At 44.2% G+C, this 24,734-nt stretch overlaps 1 protein-coding gene across 10 annotated transcripts in view; it reads left to right on the top strand.

Annotated features, from left to right (window-relative positions):
- LOC137212723 (AP-2 complex subunit beta) overlaps nt 1-17,816 on the top strand; it is a 149,680-nt gene extending 131,864 nt beyond the window's left edge. For all 10 annotated transcript variants that reach the window (XM_067716462.1, XM_067716465.1, XM_067716464.1 and 7 more), the window contains 4 exons: nt 3,543-3,627; nt 4,556-4,642; nt 12,413-12,567; nt 17,355-17,816. In XM_067716462.1, the coding sequence (XP_067572563.1) occupies nt 3,543-3,627; nt 4,556-4,642; nt 12,413-12,567; nt 17,355-17,429 (402 nt within the window). In that variant the 3' untranslated portion in view covers nt 17,430-17,816. The remainder of the gene's footprint in view (nt 1-3,542; nt 3,628-4,555; nt 4,643-12,412; nt 12,568-17,354) is intronic.
- Nucleotides 17,817-24,734: the final 6,918 nt, after the last annotated feature.

Here is a 24,734-nt window from a genome sequence, read left to right as displayed (position 1 = left end):
GTGCTATGGAGAGGAACTAGAGCCTTCCTGAGAAATCCTTGTCAAGCTTGAACTGAATCTTCAGATTAAATAGATATTTTCCAGACAGATAAAGTTTTAGGAGAAGAACATATTAAGCAGAAAGAACAACATCTGACAAGAAACAGCGTGTCAGTTTCAGTGTTTGGGGAGCAAGAAGTAATTCTGATGTGCTTGAAGTTAAGGAAATAGGCTGGAGAGGTAGGCAGGGCCCAGATCCAAGGGAACCATATACATTTGAAATAAATGTGGTCCTAAAAAAATAACCAAGAGTAAAAGTTTGAGAGCTGCAAGATGCAGATTTTGAAAATCTAATGTAAAAGAGATGAAACGCTTCCTCACTGAGCTCTTGTTAGCATAGTTGTAATACTACATTTGAGCATGTGTAAGATGTCACATAAGCCTAATGTGGTTATCCTTAATTATGAAAAATTCTGAGTAAAAAGGTAAAGCAGAAAATGGTGAAAGAAGAGGGAACTTTTCTTTGAGAAACATTTGTTAATAGTACTTAATCGTAAGTCAGGCACCATTGTAAGTGCTTTGCAAACATTTACTCGTTAGCCTCATAACAACCCCATGCATTTGGTCCTGTTTGTTATCTCCATCCTTCAGACCGGAGACTGAGCTGAGTACTACTGCCTAAAGTCACACAGCTAGTAAGTAACAGAGTCAGCATTTGAAATCAGGTGGTCTGGTCTGGTTCCCAAGTCCGTGTTCAGAGCCACTGTGTCTGCTGCCTCTGATTTGGGTGTCCCAGCTTCTCAGAGAATTATTCTAGAGCAGAAGTCCAGGGATAGTCTTCAGGGTGTCCTGAAACCCCTGAAGTTTTTGTGGAAACATTGCATGTACGGTTTTCAGAAAGAAGGTCCCTGACTTTCATCTGTTTGTCAAAAGGGTCCTTGGGGCAGAATGGTTTTAGCACTGCTGACCTAGAAGAGATTTTCATGTCTTTTCCATTGTTAAAGGGCTTCAGTTGGAATAAGGATTCCCTCAGATGAACAATCTATTTATAAGCCCACACAGACTTCTTAGGTAACATTGTTGTAAATTAATTACTTGTCTGGTTGATCTTCCTAGGAACTTTTTCCAAAATACATGTTCCAGGTCCCAGATTTAGGGATTGCTGTTTTTTTAATACAGGATGGAGTCCCGGATTCTGTTTTGAGAAATCTCTCCAGATGATTCTAATATAAGTCTTTGGTTGAGAACCGCTAATATTACCTCTTGGAGGACATATGACCCATGCTAGCCCACTTGAACCACTTCCAGTTTTCACTTCTAAATGACCTTTACAGAGCCTGGCACTCCCTCAAGGTCTTCTTGGTGCCCTTATTTGAAATAAGAGTTCCCGTTCTCTCATTGCTGAGTACCAGATGAATTAGAAAATACCTCCTTCCCAGAAGCCCACAGCTGGTATAGATCTTTTGAAGTGGTGCTCTAGTACATCTTAAAGAATGTCTAAGGTCCCTCTTTCCTGAGGTTAGTTACTCTGCTTGTATTCACCAGACTCAAGCTTTTTGAGACTCCTGCTGTCTCAGCATTTTGGGCATCTGATTGTGTGATATAGGTCAGAAACTCCTGGGTGTGGGTCATTGAAAGGTTAAATGTACAAGTTACAAGGAAAGTAATTTGATGAATTCTTACAGGAAAGAGGGCAGAAAGATATCAAGTAGACATACCCAAACCAGATTATGGAGGGTGAAATAAAGGTACTATTTAAGGTGGGGAAGGGACTTCCCTGGTGGCTTAGTGGTTAAGAATCCGCCTGCCAATGCCGGGGACACGGGTTCGAGCCCTGGTCTGGGAAGATCCCACATGCCACGGAGCATCTAAGCCCATGCACCACAACTACTGAGCCTGCGCTCTAGAGCCCACGTGCCTAGAGCCCATGCTCCGCAACAAAGAGAAGCCAACGCAATGAGAAGCCCACCCACCACAACGAAAAGCCAACGCAATGAGAAGCCCACCCACCACAACGAAGAAAGCCCGTGCGCAGCAAGCGCAGCAACGAAGACCCAATGCAGACAAAAGAAAAAAAGGTGGGGAAGATGAGTTGATAACAAATGTAAAAGAACTGGAAGTACTTCGGAAAGAGGATATTTCAATCTCAATATGCTGTTGAAGTTATAGGCATTTGCCCCAAGAAGGGGCGGGGAGAGAATAGTGGTGCTAGATAAGCACTTTTTACCTTTATTTTCTTAGAGAGAAATAGACTTGGTTACTGATTATAAAACTCACCCAGAGAAATGGTTTTCTGCAGTGCCAAGAGCATAAATAGGAAAGTCACCAGTGACAGGAACCAGCGGGAAGTGGTAGTTTCGAGCAGTTCTTCTCCTACTCTCCCCTCTTACAGTATATGGCTCTTATAATCTGCCACGGTGGAGTCTGCCTGTTTCTGAATAGAGACACCAATCAGTGTTGCCCCTGAACACAGGTACTTATTATAGCTTTTTAAAAAATATGAACAGCGTGCCCTGGATTGAATGGGCCATGGTGGAATCACAGCCTGCCCAAATCCGGAAGTTTGTATTGTGAGAAGAAAACTCATTTCTTCATTTGTTCAAAGGCTTTTCCTTCCGAGAGTCATCAGATTTACGAGTGTTTGACCCAGCAAGCTTTTCCAGCCATGTGACTTAGGAAAGTAAGATTTTATAAAAGAAAGAGCTTTAAAACTGATACCTGAAAAAAGATAAGGGGCAGTATGCCACCAGTTATTGTGGAGAGAAAAAAAACAAGGTTTAGAGTCAATTTTGCATTTGAATCCTGGTTCTTCTGTGTACTGACAGTGTGATACTGGATGTTACTTAATCTTTCTGAACCTCAGTTCCTCATCTGTAAAATGAGAGGGTAGTAACAGTACTTTGTTTGGGATAGTTATAATGAGGATTAGAAATATTCTCATTAATAGGTACTTAGTAAGTGGTAGCAGAAACTACTATTAAAACAACTGACTGGATATCGCAGGTATAGAATTGTGCCTTGAATTCATTCCTCCTGGGGCCCCTACTGGAGCAAGGCAGAGTTGCAGGCTGTCCACGGTGCTCTTGACAGTGGAGTGAATAAGGACATGCTTTGCAGTGTATGGGCTGGTATGTCTTGATTTGGGGTTTCCTAACCTGTCTAAAAGAGGAAGGAGGGACTTCCCTGGCCGTACAGTGGTTAAGGCTCTGCGCTTCCAATGCAAGGGGCGCAGGTTTATTCCCTGGTCGGAGAACTAAAATCCCACATGCCGTGCAGTGAGGCTAAATAAATAAATAACAGATTTTTGGGACTTCCCTGGTGGTCCAGTGGCTAAGGCTCCGTGCTCCCAATGCAGGGGGCCCAGCTTTGATCCCTGGTCAGGGAACTAGATCCCATGTGCCGCAACTAACTAAGACCCAGCGCAACCAAATAAATAAATAAATATTTAAAAATAAATAAATAGGAAGGAAATTGGGTGATTTATTTCTAGACACATAACTGTTCTTTCCCTCCTACCTGGCTTCTTATGATGTCCTAATTTTCCCTTGCTACTTTACTGGCAGGTGGCTGTGAAAAACAATATTGATGTCTTCTACTTCAGCTGCCTCATCCCACTCAACGTGCTTTTTGTAGAAGATGGCAAAATGGGTAAGTATGTCCTCCTGTCCTGCAAATATACCTTTGCTCTTTCTCTGAATGTGTCAGGCAGAGCATAGCCCCGGAAGGACAAGCTATTTTGAGGTTTAAAAAAATGGAGGAAGGCTATTCTAAAGCTCTAATAATTGCTAATTATATATTCTCCTGAGTCACAGTTGATCTTGCTTTGCTGTTGGTCTCCAAGTCACAATGCCTATTGTCCAAATAAGCCAGTCACCACAGCATACAGAGTAAGTGGCTTGGTGACAAGTAGATGTGGATTTGAATCTCAGCTTGGCTATTTACCAGCTATGTGACTGTAGCAAGGTGCTTAATTTTTTTGAGTTTCAGTTTCCAAAGCAGAAATCGTTTTTATAATGACTTGAGATAATACATGGAAATTCAGCATTTAGCCCTGTCCTGAGTTCTTACTGTCTCAAGATAAGAATTCAATAATTTGTGATAAATTTATTGGTATTCCCCATGTGGTTGTTGATATTTCTCTCTTCCCTTACTTAGGAAACCACCATCTAATAAAACTAGCTTGTATTGATACATATGAAGTTGTATTGGCACTTAACATTGGTTTCATTCTTACAGTAGCTCTTTGGGTAGGGTAGGCAGATGTAATAATATATGATGAAATTAAGGATCAGAAAGATCACAAGACTTACCAAAGTCACCCAAATAGGAAAACAGTGGAGGCAAAACTAAACCCTAGATGTTGACTTTTTTCCAGTGTATCTTAGTGCTACTCATGAGGGATTAATTGACCTGGAGTGTAGCACCTCTGCATAGCTAGGAGTTGACTCCAGTCCCAGGCTACTGCTGGCTGTATTGCTAGAACCAGCACTCCAAAGGAGAAATGGTACAAGGGCTTAGATGTCAGAATATTGACAGATTGTGCACATCCTTCCTTTCCCTCTGCTTCCCCATACAGAGCGCCAGGTCTTCCTTGCAACGTGGAAGGATATTCCCAATGAAAATGAACTTCAGTTTCAGATTAAGGAATGTCATTTAAATGCTGGTGAGTGATGAGTCTAAATTTCATTTTCATCTTAGTGTATTATATTAGATATTTGAAAATGTTGTCTTTTCTTTACCTACCTTTTCACACCTACCTTATTTCTAGTGAGTATATGGTATTACTTTGCAAACTTCTCTTTAAAAACTTGGGATGTTTTGATGTAGGTACTAGATTACTTACAAACTAACAGATTTAAGAAGAGAACTAGAATGGATCCACCCACCCAATTCTCTAGTAGTTGAACATGTATGAGTCATGTTACTTGAACATTCTAAGCATTAGGTAATTGAAGTGGCACTTGAAGATATGCACTCTCCTAAAAATTAAAAGGACTGTTTGTCATTTTACATCAGCCTTCAGTAGTGACTCTTTCCGAGATCCTTATTTGGAATCCTGTGTTTACTATTAAATAAGACTACATCATAGTTGATTAAAGCCTAGTTGGTAGCCTTTTTCTTTCTTGCCTTGTGTCAGCTTTCATATGGTTATACTGACCTCTTTAATCACCATGAAAAAGCTCCAGCCCCCTTAGTAGTTAGTTTTATTACTGTACTAGAACATCAAACTGGGGAGCCCAGGAGGAGAAACAATAGCAGCTGACAGTGCCTAGGGCTTTGTTTCACTGAAGCATCCTCAGGAGTGGAAGGAGCCTTCAGCTGTTCAGGGTCTTGCCTTTGTTCCAGTCTCTCTTTGAGGTTAGTATAAGGCCTTATGAAATGAAAGGCGTTTTAATGAAAGTGAGCCTTGGTGCTGTTGGGTGCCGCCTCTTTTCCTCTTTTCTTCATTCACCCGTCCTTTCCTCCTTCTGGCTGCCGCCCTCCCACTGTAGCTGGAGCATTGAGTGGGGGAAAGAGGCAGTATAGCAGTACAGAAAGAAAAAGAAAAAAAAAAAAACAACTCACTGTCTTCTCAGTTCAACTTGTTCTTTAAAAAGTTTTTTTGCGGGGAGTGGGAGTGCTCTATGATGCATTCATCCTCTGTGTTCAGACAAGTCTTTTCTTATAGACTTCTCCTGAGCCCTTGGAGAGGTGTTGGAGGAGATAGTTTTCTGTAATGTCCACTGTCGCTACTAGTTTGTCGATTCTCTTCAGGAATACCACATATCTGCCTTCTTTTGAACATATTCTTGGTCTGGGTTTTTCAGCCTGACTGGTTATGTAGTTATTAAACAAAACCAGATTTTTGCTGAGTTTTCACAAAAAAGTCATACTTAAATTGAGCTGCTTTTTATGCCATATTCTAGGTAGGTGACGGTGTTATCTCTCTGCTAGGCTCACTGGTTAGTTACCACAAGCCTCATTTGATGAGTTGGGAGGTCGGGCAGTCTTCCATTGTGTAAGCTGTTTTTCAGGAAGCTCCAGGTGCAGAACTGCAGTGGTTCATGGCGAGAGTTATAGTCACCCTTGTGTAGTCAGTCCCAGGGCATTTCATTTATTATGCTCCTGAGAACACTTGTCCCTCAGAACAGGGTTCTGTGGTCAAAAAAGTTGGAAAATACAGTGTATGAAGTGCCTCTCTTGGGTGTTGCCATTGCACATGAGCACACTAGAAGCTGAGGCTTCCTGCATCGGGGAAACCAGTTTAACTCAACATTAACTGAATTTTTTCACTGTGGAATTTAAAGTCACAAAATGCTTATTATTAACGTCTTATGGAACACCGGTGTTCCTTGAACATGCACGATCTGGGAAACTCTGGCCTATAGAGAGCAGAGAAAGGCCAGAGTAATTGGAAAGCAGATTTGGTTTCAGAGGTCTGGTGTGAAAGGGACATGCTTTTTCAAAAAAGAAAATGGAAGTTTGGATGATTGAGGGCTTTACTGTGGCCTGTCAGAGTTATAGAAAAGATCCCCCTGCTTCCAGATTGGGGTTCTGAACCCTTATTGAACCTTGGTGTACATTTGTGATCTTGCCCAAAGAAGGGGTGTCTGGTCTTGCTCCCAAAGGGTCTTTGGCTTCTGATGTAAACTGGAACAGTTTCCCAAAGCAAATTCAGTTTTGATCAGTTCTGCCATGGCCTCACGCCAGTTCCTCCCTGCCTCGGGTGCTCCAAATACCAGCGAATCAGTTTTCCAGTGACACACAGTGCAGCACATGGCAGTGCAGCACATGGAGCAGAGGGAAAAACAGCCACTTCGTTTTCTTCAGGAGCCCGAGGCCATCATTTCCCACACTGAATCATTGCTAATCGCTTACAAGACCACTTCCTGCAACTAATCCTTTCTAGCTTTTCCTCTGCCGCCACCCCAAGGTCTGGAGTACCCTGGCCTTTACATTTCCTTCCAGTCTGAGGGCTCTATTAACATGAACATTTTTGGGTTTAGTGCCTTCTGATTCAACACCCTGGGTCTAGCTGAGAGCTAAAAATACCATCCTCCCCAGCTGATCTGTCCTAATCACAATAGCACCAACCCTTTAAATAGCTTTTTTGTGCCAGAGTAGACATTTGACAGATGGAGCTAACACTGAGGGCAACAGGAAGTCGCAGGCTTAAAGGGCTGACCACCTAGCGTTGAGCTTTTACTTTTGCTCTTCCATGTCTTCTAGAGATGAAAGAAGAAAAGAAACCCTCTTCCTAAGCCTTAATCATTTATCAGTTCTTAATAGAAAGGTGTATATGATGGGGTGCTTATGGTGCCACTAGTTGTGTAAATACTAGAAAATATTAGATCAGAAAGGCACCAATGTTTGGGTCTCCCTGCTTCCTAGCACTGGTCATCTCTACTGGCGTCAAGCGGTCTGTATGAATCTGTTTTACAGCTTATATTATAGCTGTATTTGGGCTTAGTACATGTCTGGGACCACTATCTTAAGTATACAAGAAGTAGTTGCATCTCCACCCATATCCAGAAAGGAATCTTTCTGGCAAGCAATCTACAAACCTGTTTTTTAAATTAAGTGTTTATTATACTGTGAAGAGCTCAGAGACATGTTGTATCTATATTCACTAGTTGGGCTCTCTAGTAAGGGACAAATATTTCTTCTGCCACAGGGACTAGGTGAGGATGAATTCTGTTTCTTTGTTTTGTCGTGGTTCTCCCCATCCCTCGGAACATTTCATAAATGCAAATGCTTTGCCAGCCAGCACTTAAATATAGTTTGGTTGTTCAAATGGTAGAAAGTATCCTTTTCAGCAAGCATAATGGTTTTGAACTTGCTGATGAGTATGTACCACAGCTGGGACCCCTGTACAGATTCCCCCTTCCCACTCACTGAGAATCTTCACTCTTATGGCTGCTGGAAGAGATGTGACCTTAGCTGAAGTAGGAAAATGAAGGAGGGAAGACCACATTCACACCTTCTCAGACTTCAGGCCTCAGGCCCAAAGCCAGGTTTGAGGTAGGAGACAAATGAACCAAAAGAAATCACACCTTGATGCCCTTGTAACCATATTTGACCATCTTTTAAAACTCTGTCCTTTAGGGCAAATCTCAGTGTCTTAACATTGCATTGTCATTCTCAAAGTCTCACAACTGTAAGATTCCATCATGTTTCCCAGGAGTTCAGGTATATTTAAAACAACAACAACGACAACTACAAAAAACTGACATCTTGTAAAGAAGTCTATCCCAGTCTGACAAGGAAGCCTCCTTAACATTGGCTCGCATTGCCATTCTTAATAGGTTCATTTAGCAGAGTCTGATTATCCTGCCATCTACATACCCTCTAACTCAAACCTGATAGCGAAGGTTTATGAAAATTGACTCACACATACTTATGTTATAGAACCCTCCTCCCTCCATTCAGTCTTCTGATAGAAATCACGATAACAGCCATTTAGTAGGAGCAGAGCCAGGTTCCTAACTGGAATGCTTCCAAACACAGTAAAGTTACATCCATTCAACTTGCTTATTCTACCTGGCTGTTTGCCACATTTTCTAATTCTGGAAGGGGCGAGTGTGTATGTGTGTCTGTGTGCTTCCTTTTCTTAGCCTATTATCTCTTACTTAGGTGGTAAAATCACGAGACATCTGTAGGCATCTGGGCCTTGCTGTGTATATTGTCTAGAACATGTGCCTATGCAACAAGGTAGATCTTCAACAAAAGCTCCTGCTAGGCACATGGGCTTCAGTAGTTGTGGCGTGTGGGCTCAGTAGTTGTGACACGCAGGCTCAGTAGCTGTGGCTCGCGGGCTCTAGAGCGCAGGCTCAGTAGTTGTGGTGCACCGACTTAGTTGCTCTGCGGCACGTGGGATCTTCCCGGACCAGGGCTCGAACCCGTGTCCCCTGCATTGGCAGGCAGATTCTTAACCACTGCGCCACCAGGGAAGCCACCCCCCCCCCCCACTTTGTATTTAAGACAGTCCTGTCAAAAGGCAGTAGCCAAACTCCAGCTGGTGATGTTGCCTGGCAACCCAGTCTGAGCTGCAAGAGCCCTTCATTGTGGGAACCAAGGTGACAGCCAGAACTGCCTGAACCTCCAAAAGGTGATTAAAAAGCATACTGAGGCCCTCTCCTTCAGCAGTCTTGCATATAACAACCTTGAGATATACTTTTTAGCTCCCCAAAGAGAAGCAATTCTTGAGTTTTAACTACTCTGCTTGGTGTTAGTGAAAACCTTGGAAATAAAAGGAGGGAAATTAAGTCATAACTAAGTGTGGTGCAGTTGTTTAATGAATGGGCTTTAGTGCCTCCTCGCTTGAGCTCTCACTGGTTTGAATGTGGAAGAAAGACATCAGGGCAAGAGCTGCCTCCAAGGGGGTTTGGGATTGACATATACACACTACTATATATAAAATAGATAACCAATAGGGACCTATCAATACGATATAGCAAAGGGAACTCTGCTCAGTTTTCTGTAGTGACCTATATGGGAAAAGAATCTAAAAAAAGAGTGGATAGATGTATATGTATAACTGATTCACTTTGCTGTACAGCAGAAACTAACACAACATTGTAAATCAACTATACTCCAATAAAAATTAAAAAAAAAAACTACCTCTAAAATTAGACCACTTCTAAATAGGTGGTTTTTAGACTCACAAACAGAAAACAAGATTACTGTTACCAAAGGGGAAAAGTGGGGGAGGGATAAATTAGGAGTATTGGATTAACAGATACATACTACTGTATGTAAAACAGATAAACAAAAAGGATATATCGTATAGCACAGGAAACCATATTCAGTATCTTGTAATAACCTATAATGGAAAAGAACCTGAAAAAGTGTGTGTGTATGTGTATACATATATATGTATATATATCCAGATCACTTTGCTGTACACCTGAAACTAACACAATATTGTAAATCAACTATACTTCCAATAAATAAATAAATAAAGGGTTTTTTTCTTAGCAGAGATTTTTTTTACTGAAGTATCGTTGATTTACAGTGTTGTGTTAATTTCTACTATACTGCAAAGTGATTCAGTTATACACATATATATATTCTTTTTATATTCTTTTCCATTATGGTTTATCACAGGATATTAAATATAGCTCCCTGTACTGTACAGTAGGACCTTGTTGTTTATCCATTCTGTATATAATAGTTTGCATCTGCTAACCCAAACTTCCCACTCCATTCCTCTCCCACCCCACCCTCTTGGCAACCACAGGTCTGTTCTCTGTGTCTGTGAGTCTGTTTCTGTTTCATAGGTTTGTTCATTTGTGTCATATTTTAGATTGCACATATAAGTGATATCATATGGTATTTGTCTTTCTGACTTCACTTAGTATGATAATCTCTAGTTCCATTCATGTTGCTACAAATGGCATTATTTCATTGTTTTTTATGGCTGAGTAGTATTCCATTGTGTATATATGTGCCACATCTTCTTTGTCCCTTCATCTGTCGATGGACGTTTAGGTTGTTTCCATGTCTCTGCTGCTGTGAATGTGGGGGTGCGTGTGTCTTGTTGGATTATAGTTTTTTCTGGATATACGCCCGGGAGTGGGATTGCTGGATCATATGGTAGTTCTGTTTTTAGTTTTTTGAGGAATCTACGTGCTGTTTTTCATAGTGGCTGCACCAACTTACATTTCCCACCAACAGTGTAGGAGGGTTCCCTTTTCTCCACACCCTCTCCAGCATTTATTACTTGTTTGTTTGTTTTTTTAATAAATTTGTTTACTTATTTATTTTTTGGCTACATTTGATTTTCATTGCTGCGTGGGCTTTTTCTACTTGCAGCGAGTGGGGGCTACTCTTCGTTGAGGTGCGCGGGCTTCTCATTGCAGTGGCTTCTCGTTCTGGAGCACAGGATCCAGGCACGTGGGCTTTAGTAGTTGCAGCACGTGGGCTCAGTAGTTGTGGCACACGGGCTTAGTTGCTCCACGGCATGTGGGATCTTCCCGGACCAGGGCTCGAACCCGTGTCCCCTGCATTGGCAGGCGGATTCTTAACCACCGCGCCACCAGGGAAGTCCCAGCATTTATTGTTTGTAAACTTTTTAATGATGGCCATTCTGACTGGTGTGAGGTGGTACCTCATTGTAGTTTTGATTTGCATTTCTCTAACGATTAGAAATGTTGAGCATCTTTTCATTTGCCTATTGGTAATCTGTATTTCTTCTTTGGAGAAGTGTCTTAAATAGATGTTTTTTAATGCCTATGGCATTATGTACATATCAGCGTCTCCAACACCCGAGTCAGAGGCTTATTCACAGGTATTGATGGCAGGTATCCATTGTGTCCCAGATACTGTGGGAAATACAGTGATGAAAAACTCTAGGATCCCTATGCTCAGCTTACTTACTGTCTTGGAGAACAGAAAGACTGTCCATCACAACAGCCTTTTCCTAGAGAGCACAATAGAACATGACAGGATTTTATGTGGAGAGAATTTAGTCCCTGAGTAATTTGAATTCTCATCAGAAATGAACATAATAAACTATCAACAAAGAAGTAGTGTTTATCATCTGTGTTTTTAAAGTTTCTCTTTCTGTGATGCTGCAGCATCTCATGCTAGCAGTCAGAGAACAAGGAGAGGGAAATTACCTTTAATTCTAGAATGTCATGTCTCTCTGATGCTGTAGTCACAAGGAAAACCCCAAACACCAACCTGTTCTTACCCTGTGTTGGTGTCTATGAAGTCCTCCACTCTGACCAGCAACGGCAGCCGGGCTTACATGGCCTTGGAGCAATCATCTTTGCACAACTTCAGTCTTCCTCAGAGTCTTTTGTTGAGACAGTTTGTTTCATTATTAATTTGGGGCATGGTATTCCCCCAAATTAATAATTTAATTTAAGACCTAAGAAATCATTTGCCTGCTTTTAAAAAAAAATCTTAAACATCCAGATTAATAAATTTGACTTGCAGGATTTCTGCAACTGGGTGCTTTTCTGATCCTGGCACTTGAGACCAGAATGGCTTACGGTGAAGTAGTAGCAACTTGCGAGGCAGTGTTGTGCATTTGAGTGTCAGTTTTGTATCCCCGTGAATCTGGGACTAGCGTTGGAGAAATGAATCTGACGTGGCAGTCACTGTGGCACACCCATGTACCTGTTTCTGTCTTTGTCCTCGTCAGTGCATTTTTACGTGTCTAACACCTAGTTTAAGATTACCAACTCCTTAGACCCACCATAATCTCCACAGGTAATTCTTACACTAATGCTTATTTGCACCTTATTCTGTTTTCTGTCCTGGAATGTGATGGACAGGCACTTCAGGAGCTTCTTCCTTATCCTTCGCTCTTGTGGGAGAAGAGCTTTCTGAAATGTGCATGTATGCATGTAACAGTGCTTCTCAGGAGACTTGAGCACACATAGCTCATAGCACATTTGTTTGATATTTTAACTGAAGGTGTTGGATTTTGAATCTGTGTTTCTAGACACTGTTTCCAGCAAGTTGCAAAACAACAATGTTTATACTATTGCCAAGAGGAATGTGGAAGGGCAGGACATGCTGTACCAATCCCTGAAGCTCACTAATGGCATTTGGATTTTGGCTGAGCTACGTATCCAGCCAGGAAACCCCAATTACACGGTAAGGCCTTTCTCAGAATGGGTGAGTTGGGTTCAAGGAGGTGGGTAAGAGTCCTTTCATTCTTTCTCAGCATCCAGGAAAGACCTGGTAGAGGTGCTTCAGACACCAGGTATCCAAAACAAGCAGTCAGTAAAGAAGTCCCCAGTTGCCTCCTTAGAAGACCTTCTGTCTGTAGTGTCTGCCCCATCCAGCAGGCACAGTGCCTCCCAGCACGAGTCTCAGACTCCTCCTGGTATATACAGAGCTGCTCACAAAACTTCATCAGTATTGGTTAATACTTAACCTAGCATATCTATGCATGTGGTACTGTAACAAGCTGCTAAGAGGATTGTTTTCGTAGCTCATTTCAAGCTCATTCCTGCTTTTCTTAGGATATCAGAATCCCAGACATATGAGCCTTTTTAGCTGTGTTGTGTGGCCTAAATGGTTGTTGAAAAGTTAAAGCAAAATGGGACATACCTTTCACAGCCTGTAAGGGGACTTTAGTTTAGAAAACTTCATTCATTACCACACTGGACTAAAATTGGAATCCTGGCAGTATTTTTAGGGGAGGAGCCAGTTGCTTTGTTAAACAACAAAGCTTTAATACCTAGGCACTCAGTGTTTGTTTGCTGTTGTGAAATGCAGTCTCCCAATAGGATGCTGCTTGTCATCTGCATTTTGTCAAGTACAAGAAAAACCCTTGCGATGGGGGAAATATCTTATTCTTCTGTTATGTTTAAGGCTTTTGAATTGAATAACTCTGAGGAAGCTTCATATTCAGTAGATTAAGGGAGCTTTTTAGCCATGTAGCTGAGAAAAGTCTGTGACTCCTTTCCTTAATTTTAAGGCAAGTCTGTTTTCATTAGCATACATTAAGGAAATAATACCACCAGAACTAAAAATTCTTGGTGTCTCCCCACTAGTTCCCTCCCTTGAAGTAAACTGGACTAGCATGTGTGTGTGTGAGCTACTGAGTTCCACCAAGCTAGATGTTTGTCCAAGCATTTGTGAGCTGAGAGGCTTCAGGCTTCCCTCATAAAGTGTATGCTCCTCCCACCCACCTCCTCCATGACCAGTGCCTTGTCTTTTTTGTAAGAAACTACTCTGTCATTTTCCTTGAGCTCCCTAAGAAAGGAAAACTCCTCTGTACTCTTCCTGGAGGGACAGGTTTTCACTGTAAAATCAAGGTCTTGTAAAATAACTCCATTTGCTTCCCCAGAAATTTCTTCAAAGTATATATATTTGTGTGTGTTTTATTTTTTATCATCCATTATTTTATTGTATATAGTATTCCATCTCAGCTAGGTTAAAGAAGCATGATTACCCCCAGTTTGCAGGTAAGGAAACCAAGGTTAAGAATGATTAGTGACTTGTTCGAGATCATATAAGTTGTTGGTAGCTGAGTTGTGTGTAGAACTCAGGTATCTCAACACTTCCTACCATATTCTTTCTATTCATTATAAAGATAGTGAGAATTTTGAGAAGGACCTCTTAGTAACAGCATAGTTTGTTTAAAATTTTTAAAAACTTTTTAAGACTCACAGAAAGTTTAAGACTCACAGAATTTAAGACTCACAGAAAGTTTTAAAAATGGTACATAGAGTTCCCATGTATCTTTCACCCAGTTTTCCTCATTGAGAACATGTTACAACCATAGTACATTTTCAAGCAGGAAATTGATTATTGGTACAATACTATTAACTAAGCTACAGACCTTATTCAGATTTCACCAGTTTCTACATCATTACTCTTACTTTATTTTATTTAGTTAAGGAGTGTACAGTACTATGAAATCTTATCACACATATAGATTTGTATAATCACCACCACGGTCAGGATACAGAACTGTTCCATGACCACAAAAAAACTCCTTCTCGCTATCTCTTTATAGTTAGACATTCACCCTAGCCCTAACCCATGGCAACCACTGGTATGTTTGTTCTCCATTACTGTAATTTTCTCATTTCAAGAGTGTTATATAAATTCAATTCCTACAGCCTGTATCCTTTTGAGACTTTTTTTTTCACTTAACATAATACCCTTGACGTCTATCTAAGTCGTTGCATGTGTTTTTTTATGACCAAGTAGTGGTGCACTACATGATAAATCACTTCCCCCAACCCCTTACTGTATTTCATTAAGAAAGTATGTTTATCCCATGAGGAAGAGGCCTCATATCTCTAAGTAGCTCTATCTCACCTGGGAAGATAACTTGTCCCAGGTGAAGAAGTCTGTGTTCCAGGCTATAAACCAGAAGTGGATGTGTAAGTCCTTGGCTTACCTAGGCGGGGGTGGGTGGGGGGGGTGAGTCTAGGTGGGTGGCATTCCTGAGTGGTTGGTGTTAAAGATGTGTCACATAAGCAGGCTAGCGGTTCAAAAGTTAAAATCCTGGTAAGGCCTCTTTTCCCTGAGGAGCCATGTAAAATGAGACCCAGAGTCCTAAGTGAGATTTTTTAGCCTCTTTGTTCTTTATGTATGTTTCCCTTTTGCTTTCTTTAGGAATTAGCAACAACAACAACAAAAAATCTTTTTTTTTTTTTTTAATTTGGCTTGTTTTAGCTGTACTAGTTGGAAAGCAAGGAATGGGTTTAAGTCTAAACTTAACCATTTGTTAAAGGCTGGGATGTCTGGGGGAGGGAGGTGATAGAACAGTCCAGAAAGAGAGGTTCTTCCTTCTCTTCCTTCGCCTCCCTTCTTCCCCCTCCAAAGAGCAGCTGAAACTCTCAGGGTCCAGGCGTGGTCAGTCCATGACCCCTGCCAGTGCCAACCTTGGCAGATAGGGCTTTTATTGAGGAAGGCAACATTTCCTTATCACTCGTGAACGAAGAAGTGGATTTCCAGCTGGTTGGAAGTTCCAGTATTGCTACAAAGATGTGAAAAAATACAGAACAGTATTTTGAAGGGGAGGAACTACCCTCTCTTTAGGCTGGGAGTTAACTCCCTTAGGCAGTTCTTAACTCTTTTTAGCTTCCTCTCCTCCTCCTTTTCTGAACCCACATACTCTCCCACGAGAATTTTCTACAACACTGACAGTGAAGAGGCTGTGGAGGAGGAGGTACAGATTGCCTCTACAGGGAGCTTGAAAGTCAGGGAAATGCCTATAGCTGCAACTTTGACCAAAGAAGGGAGCTGTTTTCTACTCGTTATTGTTTTGTTTTGTTTTGTTTTGTTTTTTTACTTTATTTATTTATGGCTGTGTTGGGTCTTCGTTGCTGCACGTGGGCTTTCTCTAGTTACGGTGAGCGGGGGCTACTCTTTGTTGCGGTCCGTGGGCTTCTCATTGCGATGGCTTCTCTTGTGGAGCATGGGCTCTAGGCACGTGGGCTTCAGTAGTTGTGGCATGAAGGCTCAGTAGTTGTGGCTCGCGGACTCTAGAGCACAGGCTCAGTAGTTGTGGCACACGCGCTTAGTTGCTCCGTGGCATGTGGGATCTTCCTGGACCAGGGATTGAACCCATGTCCCCTGCATTGGCAGGCGGATTCTTAACCACTGCACCACCAGGGAAGTCCTCTATTCGTATTTATATTCTTAAATTAGTTGTTCATTTGTTTTGTTCTACATTTATCAGAATTATCTTCCTGATTCATGTCAAGCAGCAATTTTGGAAATGCCTTAGAGACTGAATATTAAAGCTGCAAATAAATAGAGCCTCTTTTGATGTTCTTTTGTTTGGCTTGGTTTTGTTTCGTTTTGCATTTTTAAAATATCACTAAGTTTTGAGGATGTGAGTTTTCTCAAGTTCAGCGTTGACCAATCATCTTCTTGACATTTTTGCCAAAAATATTCTCACCTTTTGTACTTTGTTAAATCATCCAGAGTCTCTAATAAGAGAATAAGGAGGTAATCTAAAATCTCATGGTGATATATCGTTAAAGACAACTTTTGTTAGTCTACCTTAATAGTCAAGAGCAATGATGTCAGTAATACAAAAAGCAAGTATTAAATTTTCTGGTTCTAAATGCAGTTTGCATGGTTTTGCTGTTATGTTATTGTTAATAGTGTTTTGCCTAATCTCGTACAATTCAGGAGTCCAAATATGGGTTTAAATTTTGCACTTGTTGACCCACAAAGTGAAAATCTCAGTGTTCAACATTGAAATCTTTTTAACATTTTAATTTTAATTTGGTAATTGTTAGACTAGAAGAAGAGGTGGTGGTAGAGAAGTAGAGTATTATCAGCAGTACCTGATAGGCCTGAATAACAGGCAGAAAATGGAAGATTATGCTGTTGGCATAAATGGCTGTACAGTTACACTCAGTAAATGTCTTTTTGTGTTGGTTCTTGTTTTCCCTCCTTAACAGTGTATGCTCTCCTCAGTGTAATACAGGAAAGGCTAGTACCATTGGAGCTAGTATCTAGCTTACACTTTTATTTTACTTGAATATACATCCTCCTGAATTGGGACCGAGATAACCATCCTTGTCAGACAGAAACTGGAGCAGGCAGCTGAAATGACGACCACGTTAAGGGTTTTAACCCTTCCCTTTTCATTTGGCAGTAGTCCCTATGACTCTTAGGAAAGCAGTAGAGCATCTTTTCCTGTACATTTTTTCATATGGATTATTTCCTAACCTCGTAGACCCACATAGAATGTCGTTAGAAACACAGCACAGCTTGACATTGATTAAACCGAAATTCTAAAACCCATGTAACCTATTAACAGGATCTCTTTGTTTGGCTACTCAGTGGTAGAAGCTCTTCTCCCCTTTTATCAGGAAGAGGTGTCCTTGTACTGAGAACTTGGATACCTTTCGAGTTAATGCCAGCCTCTGTGCTAACCTTCCTTCTCCTTTTCCTCCGAACAGCTGTCGCTGAAGTGTAGAGCTCCTGAAGTCTCCCAGTACATCTATCAGGTCTACGACAGCATTTTGAAAAACTAATAGACTGGTCCGGTGCCCTCTGGCCACCCTGTGATCGGTGCAAGCCAAGAACTCTTAACTGGAAGAAAATTGTATTGCCGTGTAGAATCTGAACCCAAACACACTGAGGCCACCCACCAAGGTAGTGACTAGTCTAACCTGTGCTAATATTAGGGCACAACCTGTTGGATAGTTTTAGCTTCCTGTGACCATTTGTAACCACTGCTTCAATCACTTCCCACCTCGTGCCACCTGCTGCTATCTGTCCTTACTTGTGGGCCTCTCCATCCTGTACCAGTGGCTGGCATTTTTGAGTGTAGTTTGATATTTTGTGATCGAGAGCCCGTTTCAAAAGCAGAAAAAGACAAAAAAAAATTAAAGCAAGGAAAAGTGTCACTGAAACGTAAACTGCACTTTATTGTTTTATATTTTTGTACATATGAGAAATTGAGGGAATAGTGTGTAACTGATAAAAAGTGTTAAAACAACCACACAGTCCTGGAGGAAGAGACGCAGTTTCTTGCCCACCTCATCAGGGGATTTTTGTCTGTGGCAGCCTTGTCCCTGATCACTTTTTTTTCTCTCCAAACTCCTTTTCCTTGTGATTCCCCCTGCCCCGTATTATCATCTCCTCTGATGCTCTGCAGTTAGGAATGGTGGTCTTTCTTGAATGGTGCTGCAGGGTGCAGGAAATAGGACCTGTCAGCATTGAGGCTGAGAAAAATGAGAACTTACTACATTCCTTTCCACTGATCTAATCTATTAATAACACTGATTAAGGAATTTGAATAGAGATGGGAAACAGGAACCAAAATGCCCTTCCCCCATCTCCCGCTCTGGATTTATTTTAACTCTCAGGTCCAATTCAGATCTAAAATCTTAGTTTTAGAGTTGAAACAGACTTCAAGTAATAACTTACCCAACCTTTTTTTTCTAAAAAGGAAAAAGATAAAAGACAAACAGGGTGTTATTGCCTAAGGCCTGTTAATGATCAGTAGCAGAGGTGGGGGAGTGGGTCTCCGAAGTCCTCATCAGTGTTGTCTTCACTGCAGGACCGGCTCCATGACTTTCTTCCTTCAATGCCTTTCTTTTACCTTTTCTGTGCCTGCTTCTTTATGGCTCTTCTCATACTTCATACAGATTTTGGCACTCCATTCATTGGCATCCGGTAGCAGCAGAGTATCTTTCCAGGGACTTGAAGGTAAATCCTGATGCCAGAATGAAGGAGTAGCTAATAGTCTCCTGGAGCCGCAGTTCTTGAGGCCAGCAGGATGGGTGCAGGGATGAAGTGAGCTTCGGGATGCCACAGATTCACTTGATCCTTCAGTTCTCTATCTGCTCTTTACTTGTATTGCTTAGGCTCCAAGGCAATTGAGATCACCTAGAGGGCCAAGCGGTTCTTTTCATCTCTCAAAAGATTGGGAGATGTGAGGACCCCCTGCCCCCTGGACACATTGGGTGTGATCTGTCAAAGAATGCTTCATGCCTGGAACACCAGTCTGTTTAGCAGAGTTCACACTGTTTCATCTGTGGGCACCTGTGCCGACCAGTGCCCAGGATTCAGGGTCCGTGACCAAGACTGCTTCTCAGATGCCCCTGCTCAAATCAGAGGCACTTGGGTCCAAAGGCCTCATGTAGGACCCAGACCTAAGAGTGAGTCCAAGAGAAGGAGGAATCATAGAAAACAAGAGCAGAAACTACCCCCCAACCCTGTCGCAAGTGAAATGACTGTGATTCATACCAGTTGCAAAGTTTGGGGGTGCAGGTCCCCCAAAGCAGCTTCTTAAACCTTGAGAATCTCCGAGAGAAGAATTTCTGGGGTGAGGGTCAGGAGCCATGTCCTGCGCTCACCACCCCTCGGGCACGTGGAGATCAGGAAGTAGCACAGGATTGCGTGTGGGAGGTGGGTCAGTTGGTGACAGGTGGGGTAGAAAAGCAGGTGGGTAAAGTCCCCTTTTTGGGAAATCACTCGTGGAGTCAGTTGGATACAAGCAGTGAAGAAGGTCCACACTACAAATGCAGTGTTCTCATCTCAAAGCAAACTGCAGTTCCAGAAGGAAGAGCGTGTGTCAGGGTAAGCAGACAAGACAATTTTGCACCAAGATACGTTCCTCCACCCCTGAAACCAGGCTTCTCTCAGCCTCCCCGGCAGTGAGGGGAAACAGCTGCTGTTCTCAGCTGACCTGACTGAGCCAATCCGCGTGCGAACTCTTCACTCCTTGGAGAGGCTGCCTCCCGGTTTGCCCCTGAGCAGTTAGGGAGGGATTCTGTTCCACGGAAAGGACCTCTCTCCTGAGGAGACAAAGCCTGTTGCCTCCACCACAGCTTCCCTTTGGGCCCATCTCAAGCCTGGCCAAACTGGGGATCGGAGTGGAGATTGCCCTGCATTCCCCTCTCCTCTGCCTCAGTATGTCTTTGTAACGTCAGCTGGTGTCTTACAAAGGGCAAGGGAAACACACACACACACCCAGAACTCTTGCTGGTCAGAGATTCCCTGAGTGTCTGTCCTCGCCCGAGCCCATTTTGTGTGTCTGTGTTGTGAACCTTGGGACTCTGGAGAGAAGGGGGTGGGGGGGGAGTGGTAAACGTTGCCCAGTGAAGGCTTATCATTCTTTTGTTGTTGGGATCTGTTCTTGGGGAGGGTGGGGGTCAGGGGAAGCTTGACTTTGTCTTCGTCAATAAACTCTCATTTACATAAAATGAAGTTTGTGCCTATGTACTTTGTTCCCAGAGTGACAATCTAGGACAAGACACAGCTGGCCAAGGGAGGGATGGGCATTAATAAGCATTCTATTAGAACTTGCCTTTTGGCTGTCCTAACCCTCCCAGGGATTTAGCCAGATGAAATTAAGATTGGCCTGAGGAAGGATCATATGTCTCAGAGGCTCCTCTTAACCAAGCCCCCATCACCATCACCACACAGGCATTTCGCCGCAGGCAGGGAGTGCTCGCAGGAGCCCATCCATCTTCCCTGGCAGGTCCCCTGCTAGGACCCAAAGCAGATGGTCCAGGGGCAGGCAGCCAGCCAGGCACAGGGGCAGAAGGAGCACAGCAGAGCTTCTCGTCAGTGTCCTCTTACCCAGGACGTTCCACTAATGAATTTATAAAAGCGTCTCAGATCTGCACTCAGGGCCTGCATGTTCCCAAGTGGATAGAATTAATGCTGCTTTCAAGCAAACTTCCCAAGGAGTTCATATCTAATCACCTGCATTTGTGTTGCGGGGGGACACGTGAGCCAGGTGTGGTCAAGCTAGAGGCCCTGCCCCTGGTTGTGATGAGTGGACAGCGTCTGAAGTCTCCCACAGCCTGGAGTGGGGGAAGGAGGCTGAGGGATCCAATGCCCAGATGCCCTGAGCCTCTCTCACCAGTAGAGTGAGTGTAGGTAAGGTGCTTTGCACCATGCTTGGCAGAGTAACTGCTTTTATTACGTGGATGTCCAGACACCGTGAACAAACTGCCTTTGGCAGCTAGGAACTCTCGGAGCTCTTGGTTGTCTCCACGGGCTGGCTGCAGTTAGGCTGCGCTCTAATTGGAGTAACACTTAGGGTGGTGTGGGGTCAGAGTCAGAGATATGAAGAGGGAGGGGCCTTACTGAGGTCTCATTGGGTTCACCAGCTGAGAGTGTCAATTTTGGCCCAGAAAATCCTTAGGACAGAAGCTTCCAACTCTTGGGTGCACATCGATATCACCCAAGAGCTTTCACAAAAGGCTGATGATTCTTGGCCAGTCGGGTGGGGCCTGGGGCAATCTGCATTTCAGAAGACTCCTCAGATGTTTCTAGAAGTGCTGGATTGAGACTCATTGCCAGAGAAAGACTCACACTTGTCTGCCTCCTGCCTCTCCTGCAGTAATGGTGCTCTTGTGGCAGTTGAAAAACGGTAAAGCACTTTCATGCACAAGACGCGCGAGATGCCTGCCCATTCATGAATGGAGAGCGTTATCCCCGTTTTTCAGGTGAGAGAAGGCAAAGCCACGTCTTCTGATTCCCTCAGTCCTTAACTACTACAGCTTCCCTTCATCTGTGCCACCAGGCCAAAAGCCAGCCTTGCTAAGCCCCTGAGGTCCCAGTGTGTTCAGTCTCCAAAAGCAGGGTATACTGGCCCCCAGACCTCCACCTGAGATTGCACCATCCTTCTCTGCCCCCACCCCCCGCCACCAGAGATCTCAGGTACATTGTTTCTGAGGCCAGAAAACAGCTGAGGACTCCCGGGTTGGAGCCTTCCTACTCCCACCTCATGCACTGATGCTTTTTCTGGTTTTGCCTGGACCCAGATTTCTTTTCCTGCCACCCCCAGCTCCAGGAGGCAAGAGCCTGTTTATTTTAATACCTGGTGTGGCACTTGGGAAAGATCACACCTCCCCCGTCGTTACCCATTTCTGTCTCCTGAACACTAATCCTAGAATCCCCACCAGCCCCCAGACATGTTATTAGCAACAAGGATGTTTCTTGAAAAGTTTCCGAGTTGGCTCCAAACTTGCCATCTCAGTTTCCCATTTAGCTTTTGCCCTGCTGTTCTTGATGCTGCCAACAAGAGGAAGACTAATTTAGGGATTGGTTAGACCCAGATGGACTTCATTTCCGGAATTATCCTTTTGAGACAGGACTGCCCCAATACTCTGGGACTGAGAGAACTCCACTACCCGCCTTCTCCCACTGGGTAGGTATTAGAGGAGGATATTCTAGTCTAGCCTAGCCTCTGGCTTTCCCTCCCTTGTTTCATTCACTCTCCACTTATGGTCAAAGGCCCCAGGATCTGGCTAGCCAGCTTCTGAAAGCCAGTGGGATCCTCAGCTACGATGGAGCAAGGGCGGCGGAGTGGCAGGTTCGGGTCCTCGTCCTCTCTGTCCCGCTCCGTGTCTGGGCTTCAGATGCTGCAGGTGGACCCATGCATTCCATCCCCTTAAACCTCAGGCGTCCTCAGCTGAACCAGAGCCACAGACTAAGGACAGAGCCTCTCAGGTTTTTTCACCAAGGTAATCCTAATCATAGAAGACAGTGAATAGGCTCCTAGGGGCGTACATCCTTAGACCAAAGTGACTCTCAGCGAACCAAGATGATTTAACCGAGTCTTAAATTCAGGCACATTTTGCATTTTATGTTAATATTATGGGTTTGTTTTTTTATGTAAGATATAATGCTTTAAATGACCCATCACTGCAAGCCAGTGTGAGGCCCCTTAATGAACCTGTGGCTTTGTGTTCTCCTAGTATAGCTAAGTTGAGAATTCTGAGAAGCCTGGCCGCAAGGTGTGTGTGAGCATTGCATGATTTCTCCTTTCTAGTCTCCCTTGGGCTGAAATAGAACCAGAATGGCGGGCCATAGCCTGGGGGAGTAGACATAAATTCTGGGATCCTTGGGCGGGGTAAGGATGAAAGATTTTCAAATACAGTGGGGGGATTGGTAGTGCCCTGGATGATTTAATCAAGTTTAGGAGTCTCTTGGTTGACTTGGTTGACCGTTGCAATTCCACAGGGCCAGTAAATCTGATGTCTCCAGAACAAAAGTGGCACTCCAGGAGGGGGCCCCCTGTCTCCTTCTCAGCCCTCCATTTGCTTCTAGCTGCCCTGGCCCTTCTCTGCAAAGCCCTACCCAGCACCCGGGAGCCGTCTTAGCATAAATGGAAATGGAAACGCTTTCCCAAGGTCATGTTCAGCCTTCCCTCTGAATGGCTGTGTCTCTAAAACAGAAAAGAAAAACGAAAGGCCACACAGTGAGACTCCACGCCAGGCACTGCGTTACAGACTCTACACACCACAGGCTCATTTATGCTGTGGGGACAACTGATCACCTCTTCATTTTACAAATAAGGCATAGAGTTCAGAGCGTTCAAGTAATTTGCCTTCAGTCGCGTAGTAAGTGGTAGGGCCAGGACCTAAATCCAGATCTGCTTGATTCTGAAGCCCAGGCTCGTAACCACTGTACTCTCTGTCTGGACGGGAGAGGGAAGGGGAGTGACCGGGAGGGTGCTCAGCCTGCTAGTACTAGAAAGAATAGGAAGGAAGTCACAGTGCAGTGCGGGATGCTGGGTCCAGGGGTAGAAGCACTTGGGAGATCTCTCCCAGCTTCCCCCTCCTCCTCCCTGCACCACTGACCAGGTTGCTGCCCTGCTTCAAAACGCTTACAGGCTATCCCAGCCAAACAGGGCTAGATCCCAACTCCTTCCTCGGCAGTCAAGGCCTTCGTGACTTCACCTCCACCAACCTCTCAGCCTCCTCTCCCTGTGCTTCCAGCCCCCCGCCCCCACTGCCATGCCTGTCTGTGTCCTGGACCCCCTTCTCAAACCCCTGTAATTGCTCCCAACTTCTCTCATCTGAACCCTCCTCTTCCACACCCTCCCCGACCCTGGCACCCGAAATCCACTTCTTTCAAGGTTTCTTCCTTGAAAGTTGCCTCCTCCGAAGCCTCCACTGACTCCTCTCCCTAGTTGGCCTGCTCCCTCTACCCTTCCCCAGAACCTTGACTCTGCACACATCACATATTCGCGCCACGTGTGTGCTTCTGGCCTCCCTGATGAACTGTGGGCCCCTGGCCAAGTTCGTCAGTGGCTGCCCCTCTAGAGACTCCCGATTTTTGTCTTCCGCATTTTACACTTCAGTAAGACCAGTCACTCAACCTCTCTCAGCCTCAACTATCTCATCTGTAAAACGGGGGAAACAGAATCTACCTCATAGTATTGTGAGCGTTAACTCTGAAGATGCAGGCAAAGCTGAGAGCACATGGCCTGGCACATACTCATTAAATGTTAGCTACCCGTGAGGAATGACACTGACCACGACTGTTTTAGAGTAAATACACGGGCGATTCTGCCCTCTCCCCTGGCAAATGCTGGCATCACCCCCTCTGGAGAGGAGAGGGGAGGGGAGCAGTCGTTTCAGGGGATGGAGGTCATTCGTTGGCCTGGGATGAGCTTTGCTTTGCCAGCCTGCTCTGCTCTTCTTTCCCTGCTGCAGTGAGGGGTGAAAATGACCGCCCTTCGCAGTCCTCCGGTGCGGTGGCGGAGAGGAGTCTGGATGCCTCTCTAGCACACGGTGCGAGGCACACAGTGGGCGACCGTCCAATGACTGAACTGGGAAGGGTCAGAAGAGACCTAGAGAGGGAACCTGGGGTGTGTGGCGGGGGTGGGATATGGAGTGAAGCCAAAGGCTTTAGGGCCTCTCCGGTCCCTTTCTCCCAGCCCTCCAGGTTAGAGCTAAAAATACCGCAGGGAGAGTCGGGAGGGGTGAAGGTCGAGGCTCGGGATTAAAGAATTTGTCCAGGGCTTCCCAAGTGAATATGGCAGGCTCAGGGACCCAGCAGAACGCCAGCGGGGCACGCCCCCCCCGCCC

Source organism: Pseudorca crassidens, chromosome 19 (assembly GCF_039906515.1).
Source record: "Pseudorca crassidens isolate mPseCra1 chromosome 19, mPseCra1.hap1, whole genome shotgun sequence".
NCBI lineage: Eukaryota > Metazoa > Chordata > Mammalia > Artiodactyla > Delphinidae > Pseudorca > Pseudorca crassidens.
This window is presented reverse-complemented; position numbering and strand designations above follow the sequence as displayed.